This window comes from Aplidium turbinatum, chromosome 4, assembly GCF_918807975.1.
Source record: "Aplidium turbinatum chromosome 4, kaAplTurb1.1, whole genome shotgun sequence".
Lineage (NCBI taxonomy): Eukaryota > Metazoa > Chordata > Ascidiacea > Aplousobranchia > Polyclinidae > Aplidium > Aplidium turbinatum.
In genome coordinates, this window is record NC_137475.1 from 10,219,148 (window position 1) to 10,237,519 (window position 18,372).

General features: G+C 36.5%; 1 protein-coding gene across 1 annotated transcript; it reads left to right on the forward strand.

Moving 5' to 3' along the window:
• The first annotated feature begins 1,355 nt into the window (after positions 1–1,355).
• Positions 1,356–17,472, forward strand: LOC145768135 (uncharacterized). The gene is made up of 6 exons (XM_082579608.1): positions 1,356–1,671; positions 4,613–4,768; positions 11,334–11,398; positions 13,989–14,101; positions 14,466–14,636; positions 17,270–17,472. The coding sequence occupies exons 2-6, from the start codon at positions 4,629–4,631 to the stop codon at positions 17,366–17,368; spliced, it is 588 nt and encodes a 195-aa protein (XP_082435734.1). The 5' UTR covers positions 1,356–1,671; positions 4,613–4,628; the 3' UTR covers positions 17,369–17,472.
• Positions 17,473–18,372: the final 900 nt, after the last annotated feature.

Here is an 18,372-nt window from a genome sequence, read left to right on the forward strand (position 1 = left end):
TCTCTAAACTCCTTTTTTGTGACTTAGTAGTATTTGAAATCTAGTCTTCAATTGTTTTTATCAATAATTTTTTCTCGACGACACACTAGTTTTCGTAGCATCATTCCAGATTGCTTTTCTAGAAACTCCTCTTTTACACAAGGCTATCTCCATAAAAAATTTTATTTAATTGATAACGATGCAAAGGTATAAAGTTGCAAGCAGGTTACTGAGATTGGTATTTTATCTTCTAAATGGAAGCGATAAAATTACCAGTGTGAAGATTGTTTCCAAGTTGTACATTGTTGTTTTTTGATCCAGGGAAAAGATACCGACTGAAATCATGCAATTGTGCTATCACTAGCTCGTTCAAGCTTATTAATAACAACTGCTTGTCGCCTGTGGGCAGAAAGCCTGATTTTATTTCGGCTCTGTTTCAAGTGTACTAAATAGGAGCGGAAACCCGTTTGTAAATTACAAGTTTTTACGCTAATTTAGCGTAAACAAACTACACGTCAACGTATAAGGGATGTCCCTGTATCACTGGTTATTCCTTTGACAACCTGCAAATTTGACTTGATTGATGGCTGACCACAGCAGAGGTACAAACAATGTAAAAATGCTGTGAATTGTACATGAGTAGGTGCATGAGTAGGTGAATGAGTAGAGAAACCGAGAAGTTGCATTCTGAGGGTTTTTTTACGTAAAATTTCATCGTAAACATTGGAAAAGATTCACAGCTAAACACGTTTAATAGACCTCCGCAAAATGTTTATTATCTATTTTACTTTGCGTTTATTCTGCGGGTTGAACAAGTAGCAAAGACAATGCGTTTTTAATTAAGTGTAATGGAACCTTTATGTGCTGTGGAAATGTGTGGTGACCCAAGGATAACTACTGCTGGTTTTTGTTGCACTGTTCAGCAGACTATTCGAAGCACATCCCAAGCACGGTCTATCTTTGTGTATTATTTCTGGCGTTTAAGGATAGCATGGTATCAAACTGTTACAAAAGTCGTGCATTTTTGTTGTATTGTTCCAGATAAAACGTGTGTGGGCCTGAAAATGTTGGGCAATTGCCTGATACACGAATCTTACACTATTTCTTACATAGGCCTACTTGTTGAAACATTTTTACGACTCACATAGGCGCCAACAAGGTTACATACATATAATTTTATGGCGTTTTTGCGAAGGCAGAACGCAAAAAATAAAACTGTAAACATTTTTTTTCAGGGTTGGTAAGCTCAGTAGTGTAATTTTGCTGGGTTGAATGCTTAGCTATTTGGATAAATGGAGGTAGTTTGTTAAATGCGGCGAAGATTGAAGTGTATCGAAAAAGCGTTGGAATTAAATGGACCCAAGTTTCATGTCGGTAAAGCAATGTTGAATAGAATCAAATGAATCGTCACGGAGTACGCTGACCATATTTTAATTTGCGGCTGTTGTATCCCTGGTCGTGTTTTGAATAATCCATAGAAAGCAAGTTTGCCTCAGCGGTTGTGACTGATTGGAAATTAGATTCAAGACTTTCAGATACTGTGCTATTTCCTGTGAGAAGATTAATGGATTGAATATGCTTTCATGGTTGCTGAATTCTATCAAAGAGGTCAAGAAGTTCTCAAACGAAGGCGCTGTCTTCGCAAATCGTCCGGTTTTCTACCGGGCCTGGTTTACAATCTTTTAAGTGCAGGTGAGGAAATGCATTTTTGTTTTGATCAAAAAAGTGGTTTGCAGAAAATGCGTGCATGCACTTCTTTGCTTGTTCAACATAAAGCTGGCATCGTTTTACGTTGCTTAAACTGCAGTGTTGGAATCTCAACTGTTGTTTTCCTGAGCATAAAATCGGGTTTTTAGTCTACTTTTATTCTGAGCACAGCAGGCAATTGCGAAATAATAGCTGTGCAAACTAGTGCCTATTTTATCTCAAAAGGCAATCAAATTTCTAACATAAGTTTGAATGAAACTTTCTGATAGTTATTCCTGTTTGGATGTTTAAATGTGTTTTATTATTTTTGTACTAATATTGACAAAATATACAAGGTTATGTTTTGAACTATTTTGCCTTTACCACCTGAGTTAAAAAAAAATCGAAATATGAACGAACTGTGAAATGAAACTTTTTTTCCTAAAAACTCAGTTTGTAAATCGGCTGATAAAGTTTACTACGTTTTGCCTCACCGAATAACGCAATTATTGGCACTCGGCTCTGAATAAAAAATTCAGAGTCAAAGATTACATTTCAGTGTTTACATTAGGACTAAGGTTTAATCACTTGGTAGTAACTTTCCGCTCGATGAAATTTGGTAAAATCTTCAGTCACTTCATTTTATACAAAGCGAGTTGCAACTCAGAAGTTTTCACTTACAAGGGTTGCCAAATTATTTATGTATCATTTTCCGTAAGAAGCCATCACTGTGTAAGCATATGAAAAGCCAAAATGGACTATAGTAATTATGCGACAAGTGGTAGCAGAAACGGGTACATCGAATAGAAACTGATGCGCTTTTAATTCCATAACAACATGTGATTAGCTTTTCCGTGCAAGTGCTGAGCATTTTTGGTCTGGCAGTAACAAGACTGCTTTACGCTTGATGTAATCATGTAATAATTAAATATCGTGAAGTTCTCAAGCTTGTCAGTCTAGAGATGATAGAAAAGATGTGCCATTCTCGATGCAGCACACCTCTATTATTAGCATAATCATAATGATAATCATAGCTTTTCATCGCTCTGTATTTCTTGATGCTTATATTCAGTCAGCTTTACCTTCAAGAAGTTGAAATTTATTGCATTTTTATACATATTTTCAGATTTCTGATGAGGGCTTAAGTTAAGCCGAAAACGTTCGACTGTTAAAACTATTTGTAAATATGTAAAATATATTGTTATAATGTTCAATCCTGTTGTATTGTTGTGTCTTGCCTGTCTTCGGTACAAGAAAGCAAACTCTCTCCCGAAACTACATAATCGTAATTGTGGACAATTTTGCTTTTTGAAATAGTTTACTTCAAAATGCGTGCCTTTTTACTAAAATTGTTGAAAATAAAGTTTGCTAACCCCGGTTGCTTCTGGTCTGCTTTCACTTTTACACATACACCAAAAACTAACTTCAGATAGAAAGTTGAGCTATTGGGTCTACGTTGGACGTTCAAAACCTCTATAAATAGGTATCCACTGGTATTTGCAATCCTGACCTAAATCCATGCTATTTACGCTGATTCAACGTCTGCAGAAAAACACAACTCAAAGTAACCCACTCAACGAAGTTATATCAAACGCCATTTTTAAGTTCCCGTCAATCAATCACACAGTTATTGACGTTTATAAACTTACTAATCTCCTCTTTGCGGTGGGATAAGCTATAGCAGCAAATGAAAATCTTGTATAATTTTCTAAAAGCATACTCACCTGCCAATTGCTATAAAGTCAAGTCATTGACTTAATTTTCGCGTAAAGTTTGTCGGAAAACATTTACAAAACAAAATACTGGTAGTTGTTCAATTCCTATTAGCTTAGAGATTGAGCAATGCGTGAACCAATGGTCTTTTTTCGGATGTTTTTATTTTCATCAGTTATACCCTGCATTTGCTAAAAATTACAATAAGTAATTATTAACTCAACATGTTTAGCAAACATTAAAACAAACTAAACAGAAGAATTGTTGATCAGAACGTTTTGGTTGAAATAAGAAGATGTGATATATTGAAAAAATTAATCCTAGATTGACTCTTTAAGATCCGTTCATTTCGTTTTATCAACAACCTATGATTTGATTTTGGTAGAACGCGATCATGTCGTCATGTTATTCTTCGTGATTAACGTGTCCGGAACGAAAAAGATAGTAGCCTACCAGCTACAATAATCGATATACGTGTTCAGCGGTTTGATCTGATTTGATACACTCTTAAAATCAAATAAACTTGGATACGGTACGAAAATTTTTTATCTACATAGTGTGCGAGCAGCGCCAAATGTTACAGTCCTTTTTCTATTTCCTGTTGCTCTGATAATACTGCACGGGGAAGTAGCATCAAAAACGTTTTCTTGGAGTAAAATCGGTACATTTACGTTGCTTTTGCGTCTAGAATCGTCAGATTAATGCCACAATGGCACATTTTGGGAACCCCTTCCAAGTGCAACAATGTGTTTCGCTTCACAACTTGTAACAAAAGAGGAATTGATTGAAAAGGAAGAGCATCGCATTGTAATGTTTGTAACGGAATGCATTTGAAAAGATTCGTGTTATAACTGGCTCAATCTGTCGAAGACACTTTGCTGCTGCTTAATTTTCGCCAAAGTTGCCATTGCATCATCTTAATTTTAATAAATCTTGATTTTAGTCAATCAAGAAGACTTCTTTGTTTTTTAAATGCGTTTTTGTCAACGACTTTGCTTATTTGTCATAAGATTTCTTTTTATTGACTTTTTTGGACGACGCTTTGGAACAGGATTAAAGTTGAAAAAATAACCAAATCATCACATGAAAAAGTAAAAGCTACAGGTATCGCAGTTCTCGGATGATAGGAAGGAAAAAAACCTATCTCAACCACGTCATGCAGGCTACGTGAAAGCAAAGTGATGAGCTATGCTTCAGCTTCCACGTGCTTTGATATCTTTTTGTACCTTTGCAGAAGGTTCAGCTTACCAATGCGTGGCGGTCAACCCTGCTGGAGCTTTTCTCATACTCGTTTATCGTTGCCTTCCAATCACCATATTCGTCGATTCAGAGCTCTAAATCAGTCTATTGCAACTTGGCGTTGTTTGAAATTTGGTCGGAATCCTATTTGGTAAGATATTGTTCTGTACCGACTTAGATGTTTAAACTTGTTCCACCGTTTCTGGAGCTGTTGCAAAGAATTGCATTTCAAAATTTAAAATATTTCTTTACAAAATACTTTGTCTTGATTTTAAATGCACATTCTGCAGAACACTTGACTATTCCTGCTTTCTGAACTGTTTTAAATTATCACCTTATTCGACGTTTTGCATGTAGAAAATATTTCCAACATTGCAAAATATGTTCGTAACAAACGATTGCAATCCTTCTCCTGCAAATGCACTTCCTGCAGTGTCGAGGCTTGCAAGTATTTTTTATCTGACTTCATTTCAGAATAATGGTTTGAGCAGCGTTTAGCATGGTTAGCCTACAACTTATCAGTTCTTTTAAAAGAAGAAAGCACTCAAGTCTTGTTGATGCTAGTTGGAAAAACTTTAAGACCATTAAATGTTTTTAAACTCAACATTGTAGTCCAGAAGGTTTATTGAGATACTCTTAATATCAATTTTTGTGGTTTACTGTTCTTGTATGCAATACTACGGTTTCTGAATTTTGAATGCAGCCTTATTTTTAAAATGCTTGTGCAGATTTTGGTCTTTGATGTAACTAGAATCTGAATAGACTTCGGTACGATTACAAAAGATTGCAGAACTTATGAGTTTCTAATCTTAACGTTGATTTTACATCGATAAATGGTTATTCAACGTATACTTGCTGTAGAGTGGCCGGTTGTCACCTGACGTGCGCAAGATGAGTGTAAAGGAAATTTGTGATGTGACAAAATTTGTTGTTTTTGGCTTAAGTGATGTTTAAGTTGTTTAACACAACAGCTGCAGCCACATAGCTGTGCATTGAATGTGCATAGATTTAATTTTGTCCTCACTTCACCTCTTGTCCATGATAATAGAGTTCAGCTTTGCAAACAAGTTAAAAATGGTTAAACACCTTTTTACCTTTTAAATTCTAAAATCTTCATTTGTTTTTTCAAGTTTTCAATGTATTAACTTTCAGAAAATGTTTTATTTTATCAAACAATCTGAATAAACATGCCACAAAGAACATATAAAGTTTTTCATGTGCATATATTTATATGAAGTTTTTCATCCCTTGTCAAAATCCTATCCACAGAATTCTGGATCATGATCGGTAATGAACAGGTTAAATATAATCTTATTACGTGATGAAGCTCGTGCCGCTATTTAAAGATTGATATTGGCTTTTCTTGACTCACAAAGATTATTAAGTTGATAGTAAATTTTACTTAGGATTTCTGATTTTGTTGGTTGTCAAGACATACAGAAAAAAAATTGTTTGATTCACTGTTTTTGAGATAGATGTCTTTTCGTAAATTTTTCTGAGTTTTTTATTTACTTGCTCAAACCAACTATTTGAGCTATGTATTTTATGCATTCTGTTGGCTTTTTTTTATTCAGCCTCTTTTACTGCAATGTTATACAACTCGAATGTCCTAAAAAAATTAATTATTTACGCGTTGTCAAGTGTTGTTTTGATGTTAGCATTTGCAAATACTTTTGCATCTTCAAGCGGAAATACTTGACTGATCTTATCTGCTACAAGCAAGATGACATGTCTTGTTCTTGCTTTCGGTGGCGCCAAAGAGCACATTTTTCAGCTCGTCTAAATAAGAAAATGACGTCATTCTCGGTGAACGCTCAAAACACAACAGATAGCTACCTCAAAATGTGCCTCTGAGGTGTTTGAACTACCGGTGCCCCGAGCTCATAATAAATAGTCTGCTACGTTCATTGCCAAGATATAACGACTTTGCTTCAGCTAAATTTGACGCAATAAAACTTGGTTTTATATCCGACTTGACAGCTTTGACAATGATAAAATCTCTAAGAGATTTTTTTGTTTGATTTGCTTGCGCAATTGCATTTGAGGTCGACCTGCGTTTCTGTCCAGTAGCGCAGGCAAAAAAACGGCATTGTGCATTGATTCATTTACAATTTCGTATTTGGAACACACACATACACACACTGAGCAAATTGAGAACAAACTCGCACACTGCTGATCGTAGACTTTAGGTTATTGTCACTACATTCAGGCCCTGATTTAGGGGGGGAGAGGGGGCAGTTGCCCCGGGCCCCCCGACTTTTGAAGGGCCCCCCTATGTGGAAAAAAGTGTGATTTTGTGTTACTGTTTTCATTTTGGCCTTTAAAGTTTCTGCAAAATGCTGTGCAGTACTGGACTGATGCTACTGTAGACGTAGAGATGGTTTTTGCACGGGGCGCCCCCCGATCTAAAAGTGCCTCGGGCCCCCCATCAGCTAAATCCGGCCCTGACTGCATTGCATCTGCATCAACTTTACATTTTATGGTATTAAAAACAGAATAAGACTGTTCACCAGGCATTCAATTACAGACTAATGTAGTGGCGTAGTTTGCAGTCATTGGAAGAACGCAAACTATTACTTTATATTTTGTGGCATTTTGGGATTTTTTGTCTTCGTTGGTAGATAGGTTTCTAAGAATTTGAAAAAAGCTACTTCTGTTGACAGACATAAACGTAAATGTGGTTCTGCCTTTCGCATCATGCTGTAGCCCAAGCCTTGAATCCGGGTGAGCCAATAATTTCAGTGTCTTTATGGATTTTATCAGCACTTTTAAAGTCCAACCTTGTGTTTCTCAAAAATCGGAAGTTTTAGCCTCCTCGCTTGAGTTTTACCATTTATATCTTATTGGCTGTATAATTTATGTCGATTATTTTATGTCACCGTGCACAGCTGGTTGGGCATGTCGTAGTTGTAGACTCAAAGAACAGAGTAGATCTCATGAACTTATGGCAAATGTACCAAAACAAAAATTGCTGAAGTAGGACTAATTTTAAGGTTTTATACAACAGAATCCAGATATAATTTGATTTTTTGGAAACTTTCTTGAAAAACAGGTGTTTTACGCAATGTCGTTTTTTAGTTATTTACGTTCTATACAAGAGTCAAGATACAATACCAGTTTTGTATACGAATGCATTGCATATCCTTAAAAAATATGTTTGCTTGAATGAGCGCTGTAATTTGCACAATTTTGAAACTGAAATGTCAGTTTGCACAGTATTCTATTTTGTGATGCGCTCTTGGATGTGAAATTTACGCAAGAACAACAGTAAGCACTCTTTAGACCAGACACCTGTTGCCTATTGTACGGACAAGTGTTTTAGCGACACAAAAATCAACAGGGCAGCACTTGTTTTTCTTGGAAACTGCTGTTTGTCAAAATGAGGTTTCCTATGGTAGTCGTCCATAACAATGCTGCAGGGTTTTTGCGACAAGCTTCAAATAACGCAACAAGAAAAGCATATTTTTGAACAGGAAAGCCGGCCATTTGCCTAATTTTACAACTGAGTGCATCCAACTATAACCGAACCAACTTCAAAGCCAATTTTGATTTGTATGTCTTGCCGCACGTGCTTCTTGTTCTGAGACACCGGTTATGGCATATGGCATAATAACTGTCATCAACCGAACTGGCGGGTATGATAAAAAAAAAACCTTTCACCCAAATCTAAATTTTAGTTTATTTTTTACGTTAAAAACGTTGCATTGCGTTCTTAAATTTGTGTCTTTTTTTAAAAATGCTTCAAGACAATGAAGACGAGCGAATCAAGTTTTTTACGTGGGAATTCAGCCCATATTGGGTTGCGCGAAAGTTATTTCTTTTCTGAAATGTTGGTAACTTTATGTGATTGTGTAACACGTTGTGTAACATGTTCAAATTGTTCACAAACAAAAGCAGATTTGTCCTTTCAAGCGCACTATATTTTTAGTGACATACTACATTTTGTCCTTGCCTATAAATACCATTCTTTCCCGTTTTAGAGGGAAAGTTTTTACACACGAGTTAATTTTGAGTTTGCAGTGGTTCTGGTTGTTCAGTACTTTTTTGTTTTAATTAGTCCGCATGTCTTATTTTTATGAAAAAGAAACAATCTCATTTTTTTAACCAGGCATTTCTATATTTTACATGAAATACCTGGTTTAAAAAAATGAGAATATGAGTTGCGCATTACTGTAAATGAAGTAGCATTTGATGAGCATTGAATTTTAATAAGTACGAATTGATTGATCATTTAAGCCAAAATTTCTAGCGTTTTCTCACTGAGATTGTACAAAAAAGCAATAGCAAGATACCAATTTTTCGCTTCACCTAGGTCCAGCTTAACATAGGCTATCCCATCCAGCAAAATCTGTTCTTTTTACATTAATGATAACTTCTGCAGACGTTAAATCAATGTATAAAGGATGAATTTGCTAACTGTGTTGCCATCATGTTGCTGTATCTTTGTGTGTTAAGTTATAGTGAAGCGAAAATTCAAACTTTGACTTATTGATATGGATCAGACCAAATCTATAGAAAACGAAACGGAAATCACACGACAAACCAACCTACTGTATCATTTCCGGTGTTTTAGCCTTCTCAAACCGCCAACTTGTTATTGGTTACCGATAGAACAAGTTCACATTCTTCAGTTAAGGATAACTTGCAGAAAGAAAGGTTGTGAAAGCAGCAGAACTTGACTTGATAGCGGCCACTCATTGCTGAATGTACATCAAGTGTTGAGTTTAGTTCTCTAAAACGACAGAATCATTTCATCCTCAAATTGAAGTTTAATGTTTATTGTTTATACAAGATATTATCTACTCAAGGTGCCACCATGGCCATTTTAGGCCACTTAACTAAAATTAATAATTAACTTGCAAGTAAATAATATGAGAAAATCAGTAATTTTAGATGCATAGTCATGTTGGAAGCAGCTGAAACAACATCAGTGAAAATGAGAAAGTAAGAATTCGTTTAACTTTTTTTTACTTTTTTGTTTTTATTGTAACTCAGTCGAACGCAGGTTGACCCAGTAATGATACCATGCCAGTAAATTAGTCGATTTTTTATGTTGATTTAACGTCTGCAGACGTTGACAATTCAGCATAAAAAATAACTGATTTGTAGGCTAGAGATGTACAGACATCAAATAACTAAAAAACAAGGTAAGCACATGCATGGCATCACGTAAATGAAGTAACTAACATGTCCCAAGCATTCAGGCACTAGCAATAAATACTAGATTTCAAGTCGTTTCTTCAGGCTACTATATTTGCATCACACTCATAGCATTTATGTTTGAATTCTCAACAATGCGCATTGCGCGTGTTTAATGAGTTAATTTTATATTTATTATAAACAAATCTCTGTCCCTGGAAATTACTTTCATTCAAAAACCTTTTAGATGTTAGGATTGTACTGTAATAGCGAGTGACGTTGATTCTGTGCATAGATTTTGGGTAATTTTTATTGAAAATTTTGCATTTCTCTGAATAATTTTATCAAGGTAACTATCAGGAAACTCAAAGTTTCGACAACGATTTTTGAAGCACACATCACAGTTGTAAAACTGCTAGCACTCCAACCAATTTGCCGCGCTACTGTTTCATAGAACAGGAGGAAAAAAGTTGTGGTTGTACGCGCAAGGACGCATTTATCAACTAACATAAATTTATCGCGAACTGGTGACTATATTACAAAAGGCACTTCCAGTGAACAATTCCGGTTTTTACGCAAATACAACGTCAAGACACCAGTTAAACTACGTACTACTTGTCGTACAAATTGATTCTAAAGGTTCCGATTTTTTCAGCGTGCATTATCAGAATGTTAAGGATAACAAACCTCCATCCAACCAATCACCTATGTGTTTTTTCCTCTGTATTACAGACAGCAAATCAACCGTTTTTTTACAATGATTCAACGTCTGCACACGTTAAATCAATATAAAAATTTGCTGTCTGGGATCTTGTAGTTCTTGGGTCGATTGCAAGTCCGGTGATTCCAGAGACTTTAAAGATTGTCTTCTTTCAATTGTGTTTGAAAAAAGTTTCCGGCTAGATGGGCTAGGCCTGATTTTCATAAATAACGTTGTTTTTTACAAATTAAAGTGTTTTGTTTTTGAATAAACCTACAATTTGATCTTACATTGTCAAGTCATAAATATAAGTTGCGCTTAGAACTTTGTTCTTACAGTCTCTGACTAGCAAACCAGCCACACACAATAGGCCGAAACTAAATATGCAACATTATTGTCTATTTTTTGCATGTGATATGATAGAGTGATAGGTGTCCATGGACATTTGTTTGTTTCATGTGATAATATACACCCTTACTGGGGTTTCTGTACCTTCGCACAGTTTTCAAATTTCCACACCATAACCTTCTGGTCAGACTAAAAGTATCATAATATTTTATTGTTGACATTTTTCCCACTCAAACGCCCTGTTGCCGGAAAACTGTTGTTAAATGTCTATTGTGAGCTTTATGGGAACGGAAAAGGTTCGATTTGTATTTTAATACTCCATGTTTATATCTATTCAAATCTTTGTGAAAACACAACTGTCAGACTTCAGAATTTTTTTTCATGCTTTTTTTTTGAAATTGTGAATTTTTTCTGCGTATCCATCACGCAAGAAGTTACGTTTTGCAGTTACGTTGCGAAAGCAAGCGGAAAATATTTAAAAAAAAAGTAGTAACAATCAGTTTGTTAAAGATAATAATTTTTCATTCAGGTTGTTTCTTGTCATCTTGAGCATCACAACTTCATTCGCCGCCGCGCAGGCTCATCAACAAAAAGGTAGGTAGCTTGTTCAACCTAAAAATTCATCTTCGATCTTAATCTTCATCTTTGTAATTTGTTGAACATTCGGTTGGTAAAAAAAAAATCTTCCGGCTTATATTTTGAGTACTGGTGTTTGTAGGCTACTATGTTTGCATTATGTTCTTTTTTGGTAAAGTTAGAATTTCCTGGCACAATGTGCGTTTGAGAGTATCGAAACCTTAGCACGCCGAAACTTTATAACAAAAAGTTTGTTTGATGTGCAGCACTGAGATTTTTCATCAAAATTTTGCCAATACTGGAATACGTGTCATAACCTATGACAATTATATTTATAACTTCAATTCACATCCCGGCATTCAAAAGCTGGAAAGTCACAAAAAAGTAATGAAACTGTTATTTTGTGCAATTTGGAAAGTAACGACTTTAAACGTTTTTGTCTTCCGCTTTTTGGCGGCCCTGCGGCGACTGGTAGCGTAGTATTGCTTTTGTGAAAACAAACTTTGGTTTAGTCATCCAGCCTAATTCTTTTTGTAAATTTGTTGGTAAAACAATACAACGACACAAAGGATTGTGAAAGTTTTGTAGGTCTATGTGCTGCCCCTGTAGATGTCATAAACTTAAAAGAAGAGTCTGCTGAAGCCTACACGTGGCTTAGAAATTTGGTCCAAGTTTAACGTTAGATACGTAGTAACAAACGCGGGTAAATTAACCCAAGGAATTGCCATTGGAATATCATAAGAGAAATACCATAAGATGCCCACGAGGTATCCAAATTATTCGGTTGTTGTGGCCAACCACCCACATTAAAACACATGCCTTGTAAAAGTGATTTATTTCGGTTTGTTGTTTGGATTTCGTTACGATAGAACTTTCGCGAGAATGTTCTCGTGTTGTGGCTTAGTCATAAAAATTGTTTAATTAGCAAAATACCACCATGGACTTCTTCCATGATATCGCTTTGCTAACACGACCATCTTGTTTTCCTAGTTATAGTTCTTCAGTTTAGTTAGCATTCTGTCATTCTTTTGTGAGGTTCCAGTGATTTCTTTTCACTATTCGCACTGCCAACTGAGAATCGCTACCAGACCGGATGGCGAGCTTGTCATATAGTTTTTTTCCTCAGTAAGAATTTTGTTTTCAGTTCTTTTTAAGATGATGTGGCTGTATTGAAGCATTTCATTAGCGCCAGAGCGATAATTTCGTCAAAGCAATTTAAGCTTTCATGAATATTTTTCGCCTTTGTGGGAATCACATCTTAGTGCCATTTTAACTAAACTCCTTCTTCATTTCATTTTCTCACAAATCGCTTCTTTCATGTCCAAAGACGTTTAATAACCGCCAAAAAAAGATAAATTTACGATTTAATTTCTCAACGAGAAAAAATTTCGTAATTCTTACACTAACGTACAGTACTCGCCAAATTTGAAGCGTTTTGAGCTGTAACAGATTTTGAATGGTTGGGATTGTGCATGGTCAGCGTCAAACTTGACATCGGTATGCGAGCCTGAAATACCGAATATATAAATCTCCTCGCCTAAATTTGGATTTAGATTTCGCAGCAGAAGTTGCGCTAGCCTGTGTTGAAGCTTTGCTGATTTTTCTCCTGCTGGCAAATGAGATATGAACTTCAAACACGGTTTGAGTTTGAAAAATTAACCAGTAACGTTTAGTGATTGTGATTAAAACAGATTTTGTTTTTTGCCCTGTTTACTTACGCCAAGGAAAGAGTAGGCTATACAGCATACGCAGTTGTCTATTTTAAATTGCTTATTTTGTCTCTGCTGTGTTTGTATGTTTTTAGCTTTGTGCTACAATTACATTTCAGTTTCATTTCCAGCAGGTCGTTTTTTAGTCAATTTAACGTTTTTTTAATTGAAAATGTGGTGGAAAAGATGTAAGTTGCTTTGCAGCGGCGAGTTGCCGCAAAAATTAACTTTCAAACCAAGACTGTGATTTATGGTGCGGTGTGTATGACATGTATATGGCTATATTCATGGACAATACCAGGCAACTACAAATGGTTGTTAGATCTTTCGGGGTATGTCACAATGTTTGATCTGTCTGTAACGGCGGAAAACGCTTTAATCATTCGACTTAGTCATGCAATTTGTCCTTTATGGCTTGTTGCAAAATTACTTCCAGTTTAAAAGCGACTTTGCCGCCATTTGTGTCGACAGTCGGCCAACAAAGTCAAGTTGACGAGAAGAATAAACCGCGAAATGAGTAGTGACCCTTTGACGACCTTAAAAAATAGAGTTTTTTTTCATAACATTTATGAAGCCTTATATAGTAACATGGCATTGGATGGTTGAGATAGGGCAAACAAGGAAATTGCACTGCAACCTGCAAGTATGGCGTCCAGCTGTAGCACATAAACGTCAGTTTTACATTCAACAACATAAATAAATTTTAAACTTGTTGTGGTCAAAGCTTTTGTGATACAAGTGATTTCATCGTTGCACATTTCAAGGACGTTGAGCTACTGCTTTCTTTGCTCAGCTAGCACATCCGTGGTTTTTACATTGATGTAAGGCTGTAGACGTTCCATCAATATAAGGACAACGAACTTTTCTGTCCTAGTATCACTTCTACTTTTTTTTTGCAGGCATTGATATACTGGCCCACTTGCAGTTGCCACAACGTCCATCCAACCCCAAAAGCCCAACTTACATCAACAACACTGTCCTTGCGCCTCCTAATCTTCAACCTGTAGTCAGAGTAGGTCTTTTGTCAACCTTGTCAGATTGATGAGGTGTTTGGCATCGTTGAAGTAACGTGAACCAATGTCTTGTTCGCTTTATTATATTTCGGATGCATATCACAAACTTTCCAATGAAGCAGACATTGATTTTAAAAAAAAAAATGATGTATTTGGTGCAACAGCTTAACTTGTGTTGTGTTATTGTAATATTGTTATTGTTATAAGTTTGTGTAAAAACAAAAAATCAATTATGATACACACTTTTGCAGAGCCTTCATTAGATAGGCTAACTGCGACAAAAAGATAGAAAAAATCCGTTCATCTTTCATTGTGTCGGCAGCTCCAATCTTATCGCATTAACGTTTTCGGATTATTTTGCAGCCAATTTCCCAGATTTTCGACTCTTCTCTTCTACTCCGTCAACAGAAAGATATTAAGCAATCCGCTTATCCAAAACTAACCATCATTCTGTCATTTCGCTCCCACAAACAACAGCCTTCCTACCTTTTCACTGTAAGAGACTCAACGAAACGAATGCAGTTTACAGTCAAGGTAAGGTTGGTTTTCGTTAAGGCACTTGGAGATAATAGAGTTAATTTTTCTTGGTAGCCTAACTAAATGATAGAATATTGCTTTCAACTGAAATTAAGCTCATCATTTTCTACAGAAACACAAATTGTTTAAAAAATTTCAATTCATTTTAACTCTGCTTAAGTGTTTGGCAGTTTATCATAAGATAACCTCTTTCAGAAAGAGTAACAAATGAAAATTTTTGAGAAATCAGAAACTTTCAAACGTATCCTTCAATTAGTGTTGAAACCTCGCTTCTCTAACCGAAATATATCACATTTAAAAGGTGGAAAAATATTGTTTTTACTCTCTTGTGCTGTGATGGGTTGAATTTGTGTGGCATAAGTTTACGTCAGTTGACAATGCAGGAATGCACTTTTACTGTTTATATAGCGTATTATCAGAGGTGGGCAGTAACTAGTTACAAAAGTAACTAGTTACTGTAACTAGTTACTTTTTGAGTAACTGTAACGGTAACTTCGTTACTATTTTCCAAAAGTAACGAAACGCGGTAACTAGTTCCTATTTTAGCACTTTTTCAACAGTTACAGTTACAAGTTACTTTTGTATTGAAATTTCAGTTTTGAATTGCCGTTTATTTCTCTGCACGTGTTTGTGTCTTGGTTCGTGCGTGTTTACTGCGTTTTACGCAATAATGCATTTTTCTCGCAGATGTATCGGCGCAGTACTGCGCATGCGTAGTTCTACTTTTGTTTTGTGGTTTGGTGGAGAATGGTTGCCATATTGGCAAATTTATCGCCAAAGTCCAGAAATCTGGCAATTTTTTAAGACGTTTAGCTTCATATTTATGATTTGGCTGTTTTTGGCGATTTTTGATAACTGATTTGGCTAAATTAATTGTTTTTGGCGATTAATCAATATGTACCAAAGACAGGCAATTAAGACACAACAATACAACAGGGTTGAGCTTTATAATAATATATTTTACATATTTACAATGAGTTTAACAGTCAAACGTTTTCGGTTTAACTTAAGCCCTCATCAGGAACCTGAAAATATTTATAAAAATGCAGTAAATTTCAACTTCTTGAAGGTAACTGACTAACTGACTATAAGCAATATAAGCATCAAGAAACACGCAGCGATTAAAAGCAATTTCTTGATGCTTATATAGTCAGTTAGTTAGTTACTTTCAAGAAGTTGAAATTTATTGCATTTAGTGTAACGCTTGCAATGCCTCTAAAAAGATTGTCTGACATTAAAACCAGCAACAGCATTGCTGTTTGCTTGCCGATGGTGGACGTTCTTGTGGAAGCAATACAAACCAGATTTGGTCATTGGTTCGAGGACAGCGACTTTCAGCTTGCGACTGCATTTCACCCATAATTTAGACTCATCTGTGTTTAATGCCTGACAATTAAGCGACACTGCTGAATTGAAGACCAAAATAAAACAGAACATGCTTCAAGCAATTGAAGAAGCAAACTGCTCTGCTGAAGAGGGGAGTAGCAGCGACACTGAAGTGGATGGTGGTACCGTGGTAGATAGAGCCACGGAGGACTTTTTGCACCACTTTACGCAAAAACCAAGAAAAGAAAGCAATGCGCGTTGAATCTGTTACAGGAGTATTTGGAAGTGGACCCTGAGGACAAGTTAAGCGGATCCACATTCACAATTGGACCGATAAAAAAACTGTTTTAAAAACATAACACTCCCATTCCGTCAAGTGCTGCAGTAGAAATATTGTTTTCATTGCAGCACTTGTTCATCACCAGACTTTATTCGTTTAACCCCGACGCCGACACACGTTCCATCGACATGACACCACCAAGACAGGCATGGGTGCGCCTCAACCGTCTCCGTGCGTGCGTCGGGCTTTTCCGCTCAACCATGCACCAATGGGAAATGGCCTCTTCCTCCTCCTGTGAATGTGGTGCCGAGGAACAGACCGCAGACCACATCATTGATTGATTAAATCTTTATCTTATCAGACTGGGAAAGCTTCTTGCAGAACTAAATTCTGTCAGTTTCGCATACTTGTAGACCAGGGGTTCCCAACCTGTGGTACGCGTACCACTAATGGTACGCGAAGGTTTTTCAGGTGGTACGCGGGAAGCTTCCATTTTTTTCACTAAAACCTGGATGCACAACTTTATATTTTGTTTATCTGGTTTTGTTTACATTTTTTTCCACGAAGCCTATACTTATTGTTACGTAACTATTCTTGTTGTTTGTACGTACGTTGTTTGTACGTACATACGTAACTATTCTTGTTGTTTATACGTACGTTGTTTGTACGTACGTACGTAACTATTCTTGTTGTTTGTACGTACGTTGTTTGTACGTACGTACGTAACTATTTTTGTTGCAAAATACAGGTCATCTCAATTGTCAACACAGAGCACAGTTGCTTTGGAAAGCCGTACAACGCTGTGGGACAGTGGGCATTAATTATGTCAAATGATTGCTCTCGATAAATATCATCTACTGTTTTATAGCTTAAGCTACAAATAGCGTTGAATAATGCTAGTTGTAAGCTAAAAATAGATCGGAATAAAATGTTCAATAACAGTTCCAAGGAATGTTCTCCAATAAACTTCTTGCTCAGTATGGCCTCTTCATATTCACCGCTAGCTTCTCATTCTGTTCCACAGCTACCGGTACTCATTTTTCCTTCCACGTGGGAATGCCAGCAGGGATTTTCAGTCATGATGAACAAAAAGTCGAAACCGACTAGGTGCGCTCAGAAATGACTTTCGATGCGCTGTTAGCAAATTTACACCACGAATCGATCAATTGGTGGACAGTAAATAAAAATCTCATTAAATTTAGTTGTGGTGCTTTAGTGTTATTTTAGTACGCCAATATTATTCTTCTGAATAAAATATAATTCGACTAAATCAGTTGTTCTGCAAGAAGTGGTACGCTTGGCAGTAGGCTACAAAGCGTCCAAGTGGTACGAGATCGTAAAAAGGTTGGGAACCCCTGTTGTAGACTAAAGGTTTTAAATTACTGACGCAGGCCCGGTCACCGAGATTGACAGAGTGAAGTTTCCGATTGTTGAAGTCTTGTTGCCGGGAAATTATTCCATCTATTAGATGCCGCTAAATGGAGAGCAGTCCTTAACGTGCGTTGCTCAAGCGCATGCCCTGAGAGTCGAACCAGTGCAGCTTGATCTTGAGGCTTCTTCGTTCCAGAAGTGACGCGCTAACCAATTGAACTATCGGGACGGACATCATCAATGACTGTAACATCTTCAAGCCACCTAACGGAGTGGAAGGTCTGCGTGTCATGAATGATGAAACCAAAGACTGGCTTCTCTCTAGTAGCCTTCCAGTGTAGTCCGGGAACATCGTGAATTTGGGGCGGTAAAAGGATAGACTCTCGGCCCCAGAGGCTCATACGACAACGACGATTGGGCAAGGACATTTTAAAGCCCAAAAGGGCAAGCCTGAGTAACGAGCACTTTGAAATGTTCGTATTTATCAAAGGAAATAAACATATAAGCCACTGAGTATTTTTTTTAAATAAAACCTTGTTCGTTTTGTACTTGTGCTGTTATGTTAGCATGGATGGCTCTAACACTATATATCAAACATTGCGGTTAAACTGGACTTGCATGCAGAGCTGGCCAGGTGCAGAATTTTATGTTCAGATTTGTGAGTAACTGAAAGTAACTAGTAACTGTAACTAGTAACGGTAACTAGTTACTTTTTAAAATTGGTAACTGTAACGGTAACTCAGTTACTATTTTTGC